Source organism: Cetorhinus maximus, chromosome 24 (genome assembly GCF_964194155.1).
Source record: "Cetorhinus maximus chromosome 24, sCetMax3.hap1.1, whole genome shotgun sequence".
Lineage (NCBI taxonomy): Eukaryota > Metazoa > Chordata > Chondrichthyes > Lamniformes > Cetorhinidae > Cetorhinus > Cetorhinus maximus.
Genome location: NC_135902.1, coordinates 51,147,302 through 51,166,044, shown reverse-complemented (window position 1 = coordinate 51,166,044; position 18,743 = coordinate 51,147,302). Strand labels below are relative to the sequence as shown.

The window sequence follows — 18,743 nt, the reverse complement described above, 5'->3', positions numbered from 1 at the left end:
ATTCCTAGAAGCAGCCAACATGACTCTGGATGAGGAGAAAGGAGATTTGTTTGAGTTTTAAAGCTGAAGATTCTGATGGTAATACAGCAACATTCTGCATCACACTCTTTAAACACATTTACTATTAGTTAGAACTCAACATACACTGAGTGGGCTGTGGCACACACTTAAAATAACACTATTTGAAGAAAACAGGTAGATTAAAGCCACGTGAACCTCTGCTACTTCACATCTAATTACATACTTTTTTTTTGCAGCTTCAGGGTTTATTCCAGCCTGTTTTCTACAGCAAGGAGTCTTGGGACTGCTTATCTCACTAGAGCACCTTTTTTATGTACTTAGTACGAAGAGGTATCACTGCTGGAAAATAGATCATTTCACGCTTTCTGTATTGGCACCATGTACTTTACTACTAACGTAAAGCTAAAGCTATGCCATAGATTGAAGGGATGAAGACGGAGCTCACCATTCCAGCAAGTCTCTGATCTCAGCTTCAGCTATCCTGGGAGGTGTCTAGTGGAGGCCAGGTGTTAGTGCTGCGCAGAAGGGAGGAAATTGAAGACTGCTATTGCTAGTTCAATCTCAACATCGGGTCAATAGGCAAAAGCTTTCCTGATTTCTCAGCCAGAACTGGTACATGGCCTGCAGGGTCAGAACAAGGTGAGGAGAAAAGATATGTTTGAAAAAAAACTAACTCACTTAGTTGGGTGATTTGAAATAGATGCCAATCTATCTCATTTAGTAGTTGGAAGCTGCACTAAGTCAGCAGCTTTCAATGAACATGTCACCTCAAAAATAGGGTGATTCATTTTCATGTTTAACAAAAGAAAGGAAATCTAATAGAATATTTATCTGTGAGCTTTTTATTTTAATGCAGGGAATTGAATGGGGAAAATTGATCTGTACACCAGCAGAAGTGTGCAGATGAAGGGAAGTGTGGCAGGACCAAATGTGGGCCATTCATACTACTTAGAGGTCTTTTTTTGTTTCAGTTTACTGAAATATCCATGTGCAGAAGGAGGTTTGAGAAGACATTGATTTTGGCACCACACATTCTAAATGTAGTTTAAGAAAACAAAAAGTTTCTTTTTGCTGTTCTGTTAGGTTATGACATTAAGCAACAGAAGCACATGTTTCTGTTTCCACTGGTGAAATAACACTTTAGAGATAGTTAGTTGATTGCGAAAACTTGCATTTTCTAATAAAACCAGAATCAGCCCAGCACAAAAGCTAAATAAATTCCTTAGAATCAATGGTAGAAGCTTCACCTGCTGTTTCATTTCAGAATAGACCTTCTCAGAATTCAGTTCCACCTGTCTCTTGAATTCTTCCAAAGCTGCGTCCGCCTTCTGGGCTTGGAGCTTCTGCATCTCGGTCACCCTTGTCAGTTCGTCTTCTTTTTCACTAAACAAGCATAAATGTTTCAGTAATATACTGTTTCTAGGCATCTTTAATTTAACAGAATAAACCCACCATTAAATCTATCTTCATATAATAAAACCTTTGCGTCAGGTGAGATTCACAGGAGAGATGCTACACTGCCAGAGGTGTTATTTTTCAGATGAACAGAGGTTCTATCTACCAAGTGGTGGAAGAAGATCCATGGCACTATTCAAAACAAGAACCAGGAAGATTCTCCAGGTCAACAGCTCTTTCAAATAATGACCAGAACAGATAGCTTGGGTATTTATTTCACTACTGGGTTTCAGTACCTTTGCAACATCATCCGACCGCCTCTGTATCAGCTTATCTGCTGCTGAAACCCTCATCATGCCTTCATTACCCTCCAGACTTGACCATCCCATTGCACTCCTGCCTGGTCTCCCACATTCTACCTTTCTTAAACATGAGGTCATCCAAAATTCTGCTGCCCTTGCAGCAAGTTCCATCCCCCTATCACTCCTGTGTACACTGACCTACATTAGTTCCCAGTCAAATAATGCCTTGGTCTTAAAATTCTCTTCCTTGTTTTCAAATCCTTCCATGGCCTTGCACCCTATTATCTGGGTAATTTCCTCCAGTCCCACAACCCTACAGCATATCTCGGCTCCTCTAATTCTGGCCTTTGGTACATCACAATTTTAATCACTCCAGAAGTGGGGGCCTCGCCTTCAGTTACCTTGATCCTAAGATCTGGAATACTCTCCCTATCTTGCTTTCTTTCCTTAAGATAATCCTTAAACCTACCTCTTTGACCAAGCTTTTTAATATCTCCTTACAGGAGCTGGAATCATATTTTGTTTTATAATGTTCCTGTAAAGCACCTTGGGACATTTTATTATGTTAATTGTGCTATACAATGTAAGTTGTTTTGCAAATTAGCAACCCTGTTTCCCTACATTTCAAAAGCACTTCATTAGCTGTGAACGTTTTATGATGTACTGAGGTCATGAAAGGAGCTATATACATATATTAATGCCACGCTTTAAATCTGCAGCTAACATTTTAATAATTAGCTTTAAAGAAACACTTTTTTATGCCCGCCAATCAGCAATAAAAAATTATTAAAACAACCAATTAAATCTCTTCAAAATTGTTTTGCTGAGCCATCTTGCTTTCTGTCCGATCATACTACATACCCACAGCTACTAGATTTATAACATAACAGATAAAAAAAAGCCACTGCTGAAAAGAGACATGCTGTTGAAGCTTTTCATCCTGCGCTCATCAGGACAGATGCAAGAATGCCAAATTTCAAAGAGAGCAACAATTTATATTGCATTAGGGTGCTGATTGGTTGGCAAGTCAGCTCTGATTAGTCGAGGCACTGCCATGGAGAATGCACCAGGGAGCTATTGTCTTCCATGCTTTTGATTAATTCAAAAATGGTGCAATGCCAGGACATGTTCCTTTTGCCTGCAGAAGACAGATCCCTGCGTATGAATATATGTAGCTTCTAGCAAGTGTAGGTGAGCCATATTGCGAGCCCAACTGATAATCTTAAATTCGTTGTTAGTGTAACTCTTAGCACTCTCAGGATTGTTCAGCAACTGCTGCCCCATCACAGAATCACATCTAATGTTAGACATTACGTTCTGAGTTTTGCATGCACAGGCTAGTTAAGTACGGTCAGTACTCTGCTTATTGCGAACAGCCAAAGGAACAGGCTGTTTGATATGATCTGCCATTGTTGGGATGTACAGCCATTACATACAGAGGCCATACCTGGCCTCTGTTCACAATAGGCAGAGGGCAATGATATCAAAGAGACAGAATTAGATAACGGATCTCCGCTGCATCAGGAATCCCCATTTCCAAGGCTCAGAAGGAGTTCAATGTAAAAGTGAAGGCTGGTACATCTACAGGCATGAGGTGCATCAGCTTCCAGAGGATTGCTTATGGGCCCCACTAGGAGGGCCCAAGTGAGGAAATGTCCTGAATGCACAAAGAACAGTTTGGTTGAGGAAGGACTCTAAAGGGTGTCAGGGAGGGGAGGCATGACCTATCTCCTTCCTGGACAGATACTATGATAAGCCAGTAGTGCTGTAGCCACTCACTGGCTCCATGCAAATGAAACATCCTCTTGCTGATCTCACTAACTCCAGGGAGGTTAGTGCTGAAGGGTACATCCCAGCGTAACAACAGAGATTGCAGCCAATGGGTTTCCGGGGCCGTTATTTGCATATCTGGTTGGCGCAATGATGAGATGGAGTTGAGGGCAATTATAGAAAGGACAGTTGTCTCACAATTTTAACTTTGGTGGTTCATGATAGCACAGAAAATCTTGGAAACCAATAGCCAATAGGCTTCCTACAGCATAATGCATATGCCTGGAGCCATAATTCAGCCAATGATGGTTAGCTCTTGTCTCAGCCTACTTAGTGTTGGGGCATTACAATTACCATCACAAAGGACTGTGGTCTAAGGCCCCTGCAAAACATGCATCTGAGGACACCGGATAAGGACAGCACTGGGCTCAGTTGTAATGGTTCCCATGGTTGAATAATATTCATCAGTATGATCACACAACTCTAAATGTCATTAGAGAAGAGATCTGAACAATTAGAGATGCTTTTCAGTCATCCCTCATCTCTATATTTTACACAATGTGCAATTCCCCCTTTCAACGGCATCATTTACAGGAGCAAAGGGAAGCACCAACCATTCCCAGCCCTATTATCAGCCACTGTCTGTATTGCAGAAAGGCAGAATATCACAAGTTCAATTCAGGCTAGAGTGGTTCTACTGTAACAAATGGCCAGTGAGGGGAAATCAATGAGTAATTCAAAGGGTATGCACAGCAAAGCGTAAACATCTAAACTGGATTCTTCATTCATGACAGCACCTTTGAAGTCGGTTTCTGAAATCTTTAATAAGAAATTAATTTGCACACTTCCACTTCTCTAGATTCCTTCCTTTGTCTGACTGTCTGATTTTCCTTTGAAACGTCTTTTCTGCAGGGAATGGGAATGCTGCTTTGATACATTTTAAATGTAAGTGCTGCTGGCTCTTACAGTACTGCTGTTGATGTGCCATGTATTCAAATTCAAAAAGTGAGATCAAATGCTCAGTGGGTCAGTCCTGAGGAAGGCAGGTATATGGGGAAGGTTAGATGGTCCTGTGTGTCTTGTCTATATGTTTGTAAGAACCTGAAAAGTGGAGTGATTGACTTTCATTCCTCCATAGTTACTGTCGGACCTGCTGAGTTTTTCTAGCTTGTGTTCTTTTCGTTTATGAATTCCAGCTTCTGCAGTATTTTGCATTTTATTCAAATTCAGATACTGCTACTGTAACTTCAAACAGCTAGAACATGCTCAGCTTGGCTCCTGAAATGTCGATGTTTGTGCTTCTGAGTTTTTTAGACATAGTACAAATATAGGGCTCACTAACATTTTGTCAATGACTCAAGGAATGCTGCAATACATTGAATCCCTGAATAATAGAATACTGGTCTGCAGCTACACAGTAAGCTCTTGAACTCAACTGTGGGAGTTTAGTCAAGTGGAATTCCGTCACCGGAAAAAATCTAACACTGTTAATTCCAATTTCATGATGATTTTATACTTGCATGTGTAGCAGTGGGGAAACCATGCCCCTAATTGCTTAACCTTGTTATCTTTACCTGGAAAGCAAGGAAAAAAGGGAACACCACAGCATTCCAGTTCAGTCAACATCCCACAGCAACCAGGTCATGAATTGAGGAAAATGGGGCAATAAGTATGCAAAGGACTATAGATGAAGGAATGGTACAAAGGTCTACATATATATCAATAGCTAATACTAATAAAAAATTTTGTACAGTTATTTTTCATGCTTCAACTTGATCCAGTATTTGACCTTCTGATTTACTGTTTTGAGTTACTGGATCGAAGGAAACTCTGGATATCAACGCAGGAGCTGCCTGACTGTGGAATGCTGACCAAGATGGAATGCTGTATCACAGGGCTGATTATACAACAGTTTAAGAACTGTTAACTGCAGTGACACAGCTTTGGTGAAAACACTTTCTATAGTTTTACCAAAAGATCAGTGCAAGATTTAGAGAAAATATTCTTGTTTGAACACTGAGATCTGATAACCCCATTTGCAAGGAAGGATCTATTAGACCTCAGGCTGGGAGACAGCTGAAGTAACAGTCGTTACTTCAGACATCAGATCACCTTGTCTGTGTTAAATTCAGCTCTTTTGCATTGTAGGTTTCAATAACTCATCCTAACTAGTTCCACCACATGTTATGTCATAAGACATGAAAAGAAATTAAAACTGTAACACCAAGCTTTATTTTTTTGCTAATTTTAATTGGACTTCTGCTGAACCACAAAATGGCTGCTACAGGTCATATGACTCAAGATTTGCTATCTGTTCTGGGAGCTACCAACAGAAATGACAAGACCAAAAAACAGTTCCACTCGCATCCTTGTGGAATCGCACACACCGTTGTAGGGCCACATTATAACCACAAAACTAGAAGACGAACAGATGAACTGACTCCCCCAGCCAGGATGATAACAAAGACAGAGACATCAAAACTTATTATACCTGAAGAAGTGTTAACAGCTACTATTTCGCTCCTAAGGGAAACAATGAATTTGGGCTAGAAGCACAGAAACCGCTTGCGAGGTTGCAATTAACTCAATAATGGGCCATGTCACATGACCCCATGCATCTAGCCTTTTGGATCTATTACATTTCAAGCCTCAAAGCTCAAACTGCTGATTTATCAACCAGAAAGAACTCCGGTGGCTCCTGGCTGACCAAGCAGCCAGCCACCATCTCTTACCTCCTAGAAGCTTGTTTTGATTTTAAAAGTCTCTGATCATTGCATGCCAAGCAGTCTAAGCGTAAAAAACTCATCGTGCTGCTTCACCATTTATTTCAAAGATTTTTCTGTTGCTGTCTCCAAGCAGAAACTCATCTGGACTGAACTCTGCCATGAAAGAAACATCCTCTGTACTTTGGCTTCTCGGACTCTGGGAATCACGTGAACTGATATTCATTTTTGTGGTTCTTTTACTGCTGTTGCCCATAGTTGTAAATCTTCCTACCCCACCCCTGGGTTTGAATGTGAATAAACTAATCTTCTAAGTTAATCATAACATGAGTTTGCTGTGAGTTATTACTAAATTGGATCACAGAAACTGAGGGCTTGAGGAAACATGCCAGAGCCTACTTTAAAAATAATTCAAGAACACCTCTGCTTATGGGCAGAAGGGGAGAGGATATAGAAATTCAGTTTCTCTCTCTCTCTCCTGTCCGTAACACACAATATCATCAGTTCTTATTGTAATTATTCTTCTTTCTAACCCGTTGCTCTTTAAAAATGGAAAATAATGGGAAACCATCCCTCTGCCTTCTCCTGAAGACTTTAATTCTTGCCAGGTGTAATTCTAGAGGTGGCGAAATGCCTCTGATACATCATCCAAACAGATCATCTGCATGTACCATCTTAACCAGAGGGTTTAAGGAGAATTACAGCCAAGCTTGGTCTTATTCCCATTCAATATTGAGACTCTGGGTGATTCACCCACCACCACCCCTAGTTGTTGGGCAACTGCTGCATTCCAGCTGCCTATGATAGGCTAACTCTGAGCATGCCAGGAAATAAGACTGGTCTGTCTGACTCAGCACTACACAGGGCCATGCCTTTTTCCATGAGGCTATCAGAAAAGCTGAGATTCTGTCAAGATTGATACAATAAGTTGTTACTTATGAACATGTGATCCATGATACCATACATCTATTTTTGAAAGCAATGCAGCATGTTACAGAGACAAAGATCCATAGTGAGTTTATCTCTATTGAGGTAATTGAACACTTGTAGGTGTACACGGACGCTATTCCCCACTGTACCCTTTCTGTAAAATAACACAATATGGGAGAACAAAAAGTAGACACTAATGAAATCATGCTAAAAATTCATTAAAGCATTAAGTTATTGATGAGAGAGTGAGTGTTCCTAGCCAGGTGCACAACAGCCAGTACCTTAATATGTACAAATACATATGTATTTTTTGGCAGCACATTATTGAGCCACCCTGTATCTTGCAATGAATATATTTGGCTAAGACATAATACAACTGTTTCAAGATGCATCTTTTTTGGCAGGCTACAGTAACTGGAAAATAAAGTCATTTAAACAAAGCTGGCTGGTGCACTAGCTGGGCACAGTTCCACAAGCAGTAGGCAGTACCAATTTTTTTTTGTAGGCTTGAAATTCGCTGCTGGCCACCTTTTAACACTTTCTGATGCAGGTCTAACAGTACCATGCATGCTTTGTGGTCATAAAAGGAAATTGGAACAGAAGCAGGTTATTTAGCCCCTTGAGTTTATTCCGTTATTCACTAGATCATGTTTGATCTGTGATCCAACTCCATATACCTGCCTTTTTCCCAAATCCCTTAATACCTTTGGTTAACAAAAATCTGTCAATCTTAGATTTAAAACGAACAGTTAACCTAACATCAACTGCTGTTTGCAGAAAAAATTCCAAACTTTTACCACCCTTTGTGAGTAAAAATGTTTCTGAACTTCATTTATAGAATACTTTACCATTGCACCAATACATCTCCAAACACTTCATACACTGAATTACATTTGAAGCACCACAGCTGTTATTAGGTAATGAAAGGCAGTAGCAATGTCACACAAGCAAACATACGAACATATGAATTAGGAGAAGGAGTAGGCCACTCGGCCCCTCGAGTCGGCTCCGCCATTCAATGAGATCACGGCTGATCCGATTGTAACCTCAATTCCACATTCCCACCTACCCCTGATAGCCTTTCACCCCCTTGCTCATCAGGAACGTACCTAGCTCTGCCATAAAAATATTCAAAGACTCTGCTTCCACCGCCTTTTGAGGAAGAGAGTTCCAAAAACACACGACCCTCAGAGAAAAATTTCCTCCTCATCAGTCTTAAATAGCGATTCATTATTTTTTAAACAGTGACCCCTCGTTCTAGATTCTCCCACAAGAGGAAACATCCTTTCCATATCCACCCTGTCAAGACTTCTCAGGATCTTAAATGTTTCAATCAAGTCTCCTCTTACTCTTCTAAACTCCAGCGGATACAAGCCTAGTCTGTCCAGCCTTTCCTCATAAGACAACCTCATTAGTCTCAAACTTTCTCCGAACTGCTTCCAACGCATCTACATCCTTCTTTAAATAAGACCAATACTTGTACACAATACGCCAGATGTGGTCTCACTAATGTAATGTATAACTGCAGCATAATCTCTCTACTTTTGTATTCAATTCTCTTCGCAATAAATGATAATATTCTATTAACTGTCCTAATTACTTGCTGTACCTGCATACTAACATTTTGCAATTCATGTACTAGTACACCCAGATCCCTTTGCATCTCAGAGTTCTGCAATCTCTCACCATTTAGATAATATTCTTCTTTTTCATTCTTTCTGTCAAAATGGACAATTTCAATTTTCCCAAGTTATAATCCATTTGCCAGATCTTTTCCCACTCACTTAACCTATCAATATCCTTTTGTAGCCTCTTTATGTCCTCTTTACAACTTATTTTCCCACCTATCTTTGTATCACTAGCAAATTTAGCAACCATACTTTTGGTCCCTTCATCCAAGTCATTTATATAAATTGTAAAAAGTTGAGGCCCCAGCACTGATCCCTATGGCACACCATTCGTTACATCTTGTCAACCAGAAAATGACCGATTTATGCCTACTCTCGGTTTCCTTTTAGCTAGCCAAAACATGATAATACAAACAGTTAATCTAAGGGAAGTGGGTGACTATCTAGCATGCCCCTTCCAAAACAGTTCATCTGAGCACTGGCAGGTTTACGACAGCAGTTTGATGATGATAATACACCCTGCAATATTTCCTCTTCTTGAGCACAAATGCCTCTCCAGACCAGTGACCAGGATTGGGAGTTCAGCAGAGCAGAGGAACTCAATATAAGAACATGAGGAATAGGAGCAGGAGTAGGCCATTCAGCCCTTCGAGCCTGCTCCGCTATTCAATGAAATCATGGCTGATCTTCTACTTCAACACCATTTTCCTGCACTATCCCCATATCCCTTGATGTTTTTAAGATGTAAAAATCTATTGATCTTAGTCTTGAACACACTCAACAACTGAGCCTCCATAGCCCTCTGGGACAGAGAATTCCAAAGATTCACTGCCCTCTAAATGAAGAAATTCCTCATCTCAGTCCTAAATGGCCTGCCCCTTATTCTGAGACTGTGTCCTTGGTTTTAGACACTGCCCCACCCCTCCAAACCAGGGGAAACATCATTCCTGCATCTACCCTGTCAAGCCCTGAAAGAATGGTGCATATTCGAATGAGATCACCTCTCATTCTTATAAAGTCCAAAGAATAAAGGCCCAGTCTATTTAATCTTTCCTCATAGGACAATCCCTTCATCCCAGGAATTAGTTTGGTGAACCTTTGTTGTACTGCCTCTATGGCAAGTATATATTTCCTTAGGGAAGGAGATCAAACAATACTCCAGGTGTGGTCTCACCAAGGCTCTATATAATTGCAGTAAGACATCTTTACTCCCATACTCAAGTCCTCTTGTAATAAAGACCAGCATACCATTTGCCTTAATTGCTTGCTGTACCTGCACGTTAGCTTTCAACAACTCATGAACAAGGACACCCAAGTCCATTTGAAGTTCAACACTTCCCAGCCTCTCAACATTTAAGAGGTACTCTGTATTTCTGTTTTTCCAACCTCCAGTCCCTCCACTTTGTGTACCTTGCACATTGTCATCTCCCTGAATCACTTACACCAAAAAATACATCTAGCCTTGCTCAGTTGATGGCAATTATCTCAGAGTCAAAAAGTCATGGTTTTGCATCTTACTTCAGGACTCACTGATATTTTAGGCTGAGCGGGTGGCGAAAGGTCAAAGGAGCTGCCTTTCAGACAAGGAAGTTAAACTGAGATCCCATTCCTTTGATTCGAGTGAGCATTAATGATCACATATCACTATTCAAAGAAGAGGAGTCAATTCCAGTATCCTGGATAACATTCCTCCCTCAGCCACACCAGATTGACTGTTCATGTGCTTTGTGAGATTTGGCTGCACATAAACATTATGTTAGTCACAATATTTCAAAGTAATGAGTCATAATGAGGCTTCTGAGAGGTGTGATAAAGCGCAATACAAATGCAAGTCCTTGCAAATAAAAATAAAAACAGAAAGTGCTGGAAACAATCAGGTCAATCAGCATCTGAAAGAGGAAGATAGGTGAATGGTTCAGATGGGACCCATAACATAATCAAAACCACTGATTTTGCAGTAATTCAGTGCTTAGTAAACCCCATTATTACTGCATCCACTATGAGCTGCCCCGGTTGGCTCAGACTCATTAATCATCTTTGGACACTTTCACCGCTCAGCCAGCCTCCTGTAACATCATAAGAAAAAGAGAGAAGAATAGAATTATTCAGTGCACATGATGAAAAGTCACAAATAGCAGAAAGGGAGCTAAAGGCAGCGATTGAATTCCTAGAGGAGAAGTAGAGGGCAAGAGGAAACCTGAAATTTTTTTTAAATGCTGGAAATAAATAGAGAAGGCTTTTGGTGATCAGCAAGGCTGGTGAAGCAATGATCTCAACCTATCCTTTCTCTTTCAGATGCTGACCTAGGCATTTCTATCATTTCCCAAATTTAGTTTTACAATCCTGTAGATGTTCTGAGTGGGCTTCACCATTGTGCTTCAAGATGGCATCAGAACTACCTAGTAATTAACTGCTAGCCACTTATTATTCTACTCTCTCAAACCCTGCAAGCAATGCTACAAATAGCCCCGTAATCAAGCTAATTATAAAAGACCAAAAAGAACTTGCTATCAAACATTCATGATGTTTTATGTTTTTTTAATCAAAGCTGCAGAGTCTTACATCTATTACAAGAGCAAACATTAAATTCTCTCCCCCAAGTCTTATTTGACCAGGTTTTGTCTTTCCCCTTGTGAAATTTTCATGCTTATCAAGTATGGGGTGTAGTGTTAGAGACTGGAACACTGTCAGTGCTAAGTACTCCCAGGGTCAAGTACATCACAGTACTTCTCTCCACTATGCTCCTAGAATGTCCCTCATCTCTAATCTCAGAACAGAATTTCTTCTGCACCCAATGTAATGTTCTTCTATTCCCTATACAAACTTTTGTGTTGAACTGCCAAGTTAAAGCAAAAATAAAGGAAAGTTTAAGATGTCACGCCCAGTGGAAACTGAGCTGAGACTGCTCAAATTTACTTTACATAGGGCACTTGCATTAGCAGACAGAGAGGATTTTCAATTCATTGGTCAAGGTTGGAGGCAGGTTACAGAATTGAGGGCCAGAATTTTAACAGCTCATTGGAAATTGGCTGGGAAGTAGAAGCAGTGATAAAATGGCGGCAGAGACTCAGGAAGGAAGTCTGACATTTTCCTGCCACCCTGAGATATTTCCAAAGGCAGGAATAGCAGTGTAGCCTGCTGACTAGAGGCCGGCAGGCTATTGTTCAGCCTGTTAATGCCATTTTACCATGATACCGGGAATTTACCAATGTCGGAACGGCCCCCTGTTGCATGGGTAAAACACGAGGTCACACCGAGATGACCTCCCAGTAGTTTTCCATAGGGGTTGTGGGGGTGGGGGGTGGGGGGTGGGGGGAATGGTGCAGTCCCTTTCATCCTGGAGGCTCCATGTCTCATGTGGAGCACCCCAGCAGCAATGACTACTCTCGCAAATGTAACACTGCCATTGGAGAGTTCACTTCTCTGATCGACAGGGCTTGACTGCCTGGTTCCAACCTGGCCCTTCAAGGGTGCCACATGGAGGCTCAGGCTGTGGAGCTTCAGCTCCTCTGATTGGAATAGCAGCTTGGAGAGGCAGGCTGCCATCCTTAATCGGGCAGCGGGAGGTGGACACTTACTTGGTAAATCCGTTCCATGGGCCTGCCATCCATCGCACGGGTTCAGTCCTGGTAGCAGGACTCACAGCACGCTGGTAAATTCCAGCCTAGGTGCCAATTTCTGACTTGTAACACTAGGTTCCTCACCCCAGCAGGCTTTTAATGTAGAATGTGCTAAACAGCTGGACTCAGTGGATTTCAAGAATCAACCACAGCATCGCTACCCCAGAAAAGGTCTTCACAAAGACATTGTTACATCAAATAAAATGCATAACCAGCAGAGTTAGAAAGAGTATCTAATTAATGGTTGTGATGATTTATACATAAAATAATAATACCTTTGAATTAACAGCAAGGTGGTAATCTAACAGAGTTCAAAGGATATCTTGAATTGCACAGCAAAGCTTGGCTAATTTATAATAAACCATTTGAACCCCATAATTAGATTGCAGATCAAGATTTCTCTCCAATATTGGATATGATTGCAATTTTCTGTATACAAGAGAGTGATAAAACACTAGATTTTGATGCCCATGGCAATTGTTAGTAGATGCCATGTATAGAAAATGCTAAATCAGTTTATGCTGGGTGACATTCACACTTGATTAACAGCTGTAGACCCATCATTGTAGGTTTTTGGGAAATTATCTGCAGTTGATGTTCAGGAGTTTCTGCCTGCGCTACATACGGCACAACTGGGAGTGATTACAAGACACTGATCTCATCAAGAATTTCAGATTTTAATCCACAACAGGAAAAATGGAGTGGTTTATAATCAATAACTGATACAATCCAGCATTTGCAAGCATCATTTAATGATTGGTTTTTTTTAACATCCTCCCTCACAGGTTGCTGTGAATATTGACCACTCTCTACCATGAATATACAGGCACTCTCCCCAGTTTCTACACCGAAACAAACTTGAAACTGCCTTCAAAGTAACAAAGTATGACCAGGCACTGTGACTTGCACACAAACAGATCAACAGTCTGCATCACACATCACAATCTTGCACCACGGTAGAATCTTAAATATGAGAATCTCAGTCTCATTTTTTTTTAAATGCTGTAAAGTGAAAGTTGTTAATTCTACTCCACTTCATATTATTTCCAAGCACTGGTACCTTCACACGTGCACTCACAGAAAAGTTCAAACCACCCAGTTAATGCTCTCATACCAAACTGCATTCTCCTTATCTCAAAAAAAACAGCTGCAACTAGTTTTGAGGATAATAAACCATCACATAAGGCAACAGCTGGCATCCCAAAAAGTTCTATTCTGGGCGAAAGTGAAAGGTTTTAAATCCTGTATCTTAGCTACTTGTCACATATAACTTCTTTGGGATCAAGTGCTAAACAAACATACTGCTGTATCTGTAACTTCCAGGAACCATCAGTTCAGCTTAGATTTCTCAATCTCAAATTTTGGTCAACCAAAACATGAAGAAAGTAACATCTGATTCAGTTGATTAGTTCATTGTGGTAATCTCCCTCCAAATCCAGTGAAAAAAAGTTAATTCTTCTTCTGAAAATATTGGCCAGCTGACCCAGGGGCTGAAACACTGAATTAGAATCTTACAACACTGGAGAGGGCCATTTGGCCCATTGTGTCTGTGTCAGCTCACTGAAAGAGCTACCAATCAGCCATACTATGCTTCCTGCTGTTTCCCTTTTTAAATATATATTCAATTCCATTTTGAAAGTTATTAATGTATCATGTATCCCCTGTTTTTTTTGCCTTCATCTGCCTCCTTTGCTCTATGACTGTGCTGCCAGTGCAAATGGCTACTTCATATCTGCACAATCAAAACCCCTCATTAGATATTCCAACTTAAAATACTAATGATTGGCATGTATGGCTCCAGAGGTACATAAGAAGCACTCCTGTAGAATCAGCTCAGCCCTGGGTGGAGAGGCTTACACATTGGGGCAGTAGAGGGAACTGGTTATAGAGTCCAAGCTGAAGGCTTGGCGTCGATATACAAAATTAGCAAGGAAGTGAGAGAAAAATCTAATTCCAGACAGTACATTCGCCAGTAGCAAAACAAAATTGGTGGAGGAAGCCCAGATCTTCATGGCCACTTTCTTTCTTGTGGTTCAGAGATTTGATCAAACCCTGCTGAGCACGTGATGGATAATACCGCATACTTCGCATGCAGCAGGAAAGCAAATAACAGCTCCATGTTCATTAAGGCAGATAAAACCTTTTAGTAAAACCATAACAAACCTACACAGTGCCCCTTGGAGTAATACACAAATATGTTTTCCGTGGTTTGCTAATGTCATTAAAAGAGAGAGAAATTTAGACTTTCCCAATTTATAAGAGCGTGAGAAATAGGAGGAGTAGACTATTTGGCTCAGAACCTTTTCACAAATATTAACAAAACAGTGGAAAATATGGCCCAAAATGTGAGTTTCATGGGTATCATTTGGGGTATTTCTAGAACAATATTCTCCTAATAGTTCTTTAACAAAGCCTTAGCCCATACAATCTGGACGCTGCACCTTTTGTTGATCTGTACTTAACAGGTGGCTGACCCAAGGACTGCTTGCAATAGTCAGTTTACAGGATTAAACATAGCCTAATGCAGAGCTATCAAACATCTTCCAGGATGGCAGATATGCTATAATAAATATGCTTATTTAAAATCAGGCAACAACTGAATCCAAAGTGCCAGGAAATACAAGTAATAGGTCAATCACCTTTCATTGGGAGCTCTTTTGAAGAAATATATTGGTCACCTGAACTTTGAAAGGTGAAGTCTTGTTACTGGCAAGATAAATTCCACCAGACCTATTCTCTCAAAACTTTCTGCAATAACATATTATGCCATCTCTCTGAAGTAGGGACCTGCTCATAGTGAGCCCATTTTTTTTACATTTCAAACTCTACTTTTAATTTGATTCTGATCATCCAGTTTCTATTACTCAATCAGTCAATGAAACACACCACTTTGATCTTTGGAATAAAATACACTGGCTTATCTTCAATTAGAAATACAATAAATCCAATTGATTTCTCAATCAAGAGATGCAGTTTGGACTTTAAGTATAAAGACGAGCAAATCCAGATTTGTGACAGGGTGATTTCATTCAATGCTGATTGTGTTCCATATACTTGAGCGAAGATTTTCATATTGATGGATTAATAATTGTGATGCAATAACTGCAAGTTTGTCAAGTGACAATTCAATTGATTAACTGGGAATAACATGGGCTATATTTATTACAAATCCGTTATCCACCATGCTCCCCCACTTGCTAAAACTGATTTGGTAGAAGGAAACACATAGCCATCATCTGTACACAAACAGGGCCAGTACACTGTTCTTTAAGAAAACCATTAGATCTGACTAAACTCCAAAGGGGAAAATATATACATTGCAATAATAATAGTATAAAGGGTGACAAATTCTGTGCAGTTCAGGATAATGGAGTATTTAATTTGTTTATCCTAGGAGGAAATCACCAATAAGAAAGTTGTAAGGATTTTAAAGGCATCCCTATTGAGTAAAATTCTGCAGGTCTACTTTATTTCACCCTAAATTTCCTGTTACTGCCATGCTGAGCCATAATAATGGAAAATTGACAGATTACTCTTCACTGTGATCTCTGTTCCTATTAACACCATACTCATAAGCAACAGAAAAATAATGTTTCACAACAATGTCGAGCTAGTTAAAAGGAAGTATCAATGATCCATCAATCAACCAGATCCATGCTACTCAAAACATTCGTTTTCACTATAAAATCAGCCCCACTTGGATTTTGCACTTCTTCTCTAGCTGACCAATTGTGAATTTCCAGACTCAAGCTCTCAATATGCACTCACATTGCTTTAACTGCCTTAGAATGCTTGCCTGCAGTTTCTGACAATGGCTGAAAACAGTTCCAAAGCCTCCTTCCTACAACAGAACAGCTTCTAAAACAGGTTCCATTTTATCAAGTTGCAGCAAAACCACCACTGCTTTACAAAGGATTTTACCATGCACCCATTAAAAACTTTAAAGTTTTTTATTTAAACCATACTTGCGTTGAACATTTACAGTAGGAACTCAATGAAATGAGAAATACCATCACTTATTATGTGTCCTACAACTCAAGACATCTGAACTATCACCCATGCCAAGTTCTTTAATATTTCACACGATGTGTCCCATGTCTTCTTATTTCATTACCATTTCTTGTCTAATGATCTAAAAAGCATCCCCTGTGCAACAGGACAGTGATGAGAAAATTGAAGGACCAATCTGTTCACCTCCCCCACCTTGCCAAGAATAGAGACGGAATTGCTGCACTCAATGTGTAGCGATATTGGATGTTCCAGAAGGTTTCCTCTAGCTGGTATTTCTCATATCATCATAATTTAAAAATACATACACATACGTCCACTGAAAATAAAAGCCCCTGGAATTCTCTTTGCCCTCCCTTCTTACAGTACTGTATTCTTTAGCCTCTGTCTCAAAGGAAGCATTCCCATCATAACTGAACCTTTTTCCAATTCCTACACCAATATCCAATGATCTTCGGTGATTTCAAAAGGAAAGTAGAGGAGTTCATGAGAGAAAAGGAAATAGAAAGATATGATGAAAGGTTGTGATGAGGTAGATTGTGCAGAATATAAATATCAGCACAAATAAGTTGGGCTGAATGGCCTATTTCTGTTCTACATATGCTATGTAACACATGCTGCCATGTAATGTGGGGTTCAATTTAATGCCCCATAATCTTAAATTCCCAACTTTAATTGTATTGTTGTGGAGAGATACTGAGTGAAGGCTAGACTGTGCATACAAAGAGCTGTTACCAGGTCACTGTTACACTCCTCCTAGCAACTGGCTAAAAGTTGGGACTGACAGACTACGTATCTGCCCACGCTCAGCCACAGGAGAGATGTCTGGCCTGGCAAGACCTGAAAGGGAGAAAGAGAAAAAGAAAAGGATTTCATATTCTCAGTAAGAGCCAAACAGCTGTCTACGCATGATTATTACTATCTGTGAAACAAGTTATTTCCTTTGATCATCTCTCGAAGCTTCAAAGTTGGGATTTTATGTCACAAACACTTTTATAATGTGATACCATCATACTGGTCCAACAAAACCTGCGTTCAAATTAGATCTACCACAAGAGTAAAACAAATCCCAAAGGTCACTTATTCCACATAAGGACAAAATTTGGTAAACAGGCCCAATATGTAACAATTAAACACATTTCCATTGCCAAACACATTGGAAATGGGGGACATTACTATAGGCCAAAATGTTCTCAGCTGTCCAATGCTTGGTGAGTGAAAACTTATGCAACCCCTATTGGGATTAAATACCTGTTATTATTTGTTTTTGGAATGCAGGCAATGCTGACAAACCTGTATTTATTGCCCATCCTTGGCTGCCCTGACGAGAAGGTAGTGATCTTTCTCCTTGAACGACAGCAATCCTTTATGGTGAGATGCTCACACAATGTTTGAATTGAACCTTGAAATGTATCTTTTTAAAATCTTATGAATTTGTAAGTAAAGATTTTAATCTATAGATTTTAAAATATTAAAATTTGACTTGTTCCCACTGCAGAGCCACATTATGTCAGCTGTGAGACAAACCAACCTGTACTTACATTCTATACAAATAATAGTTGAATAAAAAAACAGTTGATCTCAAATTAGACCAAATTAAAATCTGCATTCTCCAATTTCCAAGGCCCGCACCCTTTTTGGTAGCTTTACTACTTACCTCAGAACCCACTGATATTCTTGGTTGACCAACTTGAAATAAGAACATAAGAAAATAAGAAATAGGAGCAAGAGACGGCCATTTGACCCCTTGAGCCTACTACCCCATTTGATCTGACCAGGGTTGATTTTCTACCACGCTTTCTACCCCAGAAATATTTGAGATCTGCACAAACTAAACTCAACACTCTGCAATGCTCACGCCCATAGCTTTTCTTGGTATGACTTACCATATTCAACATTCAGTTATCTCCAGTTGCATGCAGAGTACAATTTCAGCCACAACAATAGGCCATTTGGCGATCAATACACAAGCCCTCTTGGACTTTAACACTGTCCAGGCAGACAATTAATTCTATTTGGAATAACCTCAACGTTTTTGCTCTCATCCTCTTGCCTGCTAGACTGTTCCAAACATTTGTCACAATTTGAATAAAGTTAATTTTCCTGATGTGTTTCAAATTTACTTTTTACTAGTTTCTATTCATATTCTCTGGTCCTACTTCCTTGGTGTGTTTTGGAGTAATAAGCTGGGTTTATGGTATCTACCATTTAATATTTTATCTAGTTAAATGAGATTTTCCCCTTAGCTGCCTTTCTTCTAGACTGTAGAGTTTAAGATTCTCTAATCTTTCCTCACAGCTCATCTATTATTCTTGGGATCAGTCTTGCAGGTCATGTCTGCACCTC

At 40.0% G+C, this 18,743-nt stretch overlaps 1 protein-coding gene across 8 annotated transcripts in view; it reads right to left on the bottom strand.

Annotated features, from left to right (window-relative positions):
* The window catches only part of cep112 (centrosomal protein 112), a 432,841-nt gene that overhangs the window by 180,564 nt on the left and 233,534 nt on the right, over positions 1 to 18,743 (bottom strand). For all 8 annotated transcript variants that reach the window (XM_078529029.1, XM_078529025.1, XM_078529028.1 and 5 more), the window contains one exon: positions 1,269 to 1,404. In XM_078529029.1, the coding sequence (XP_078385155.1) occupies positions 1,269 to 1,404 (136 nt within the window). The remainder of the gene's footprint in view (positions 1 to 1,268; positions 1,405 to 18,743) is intronic.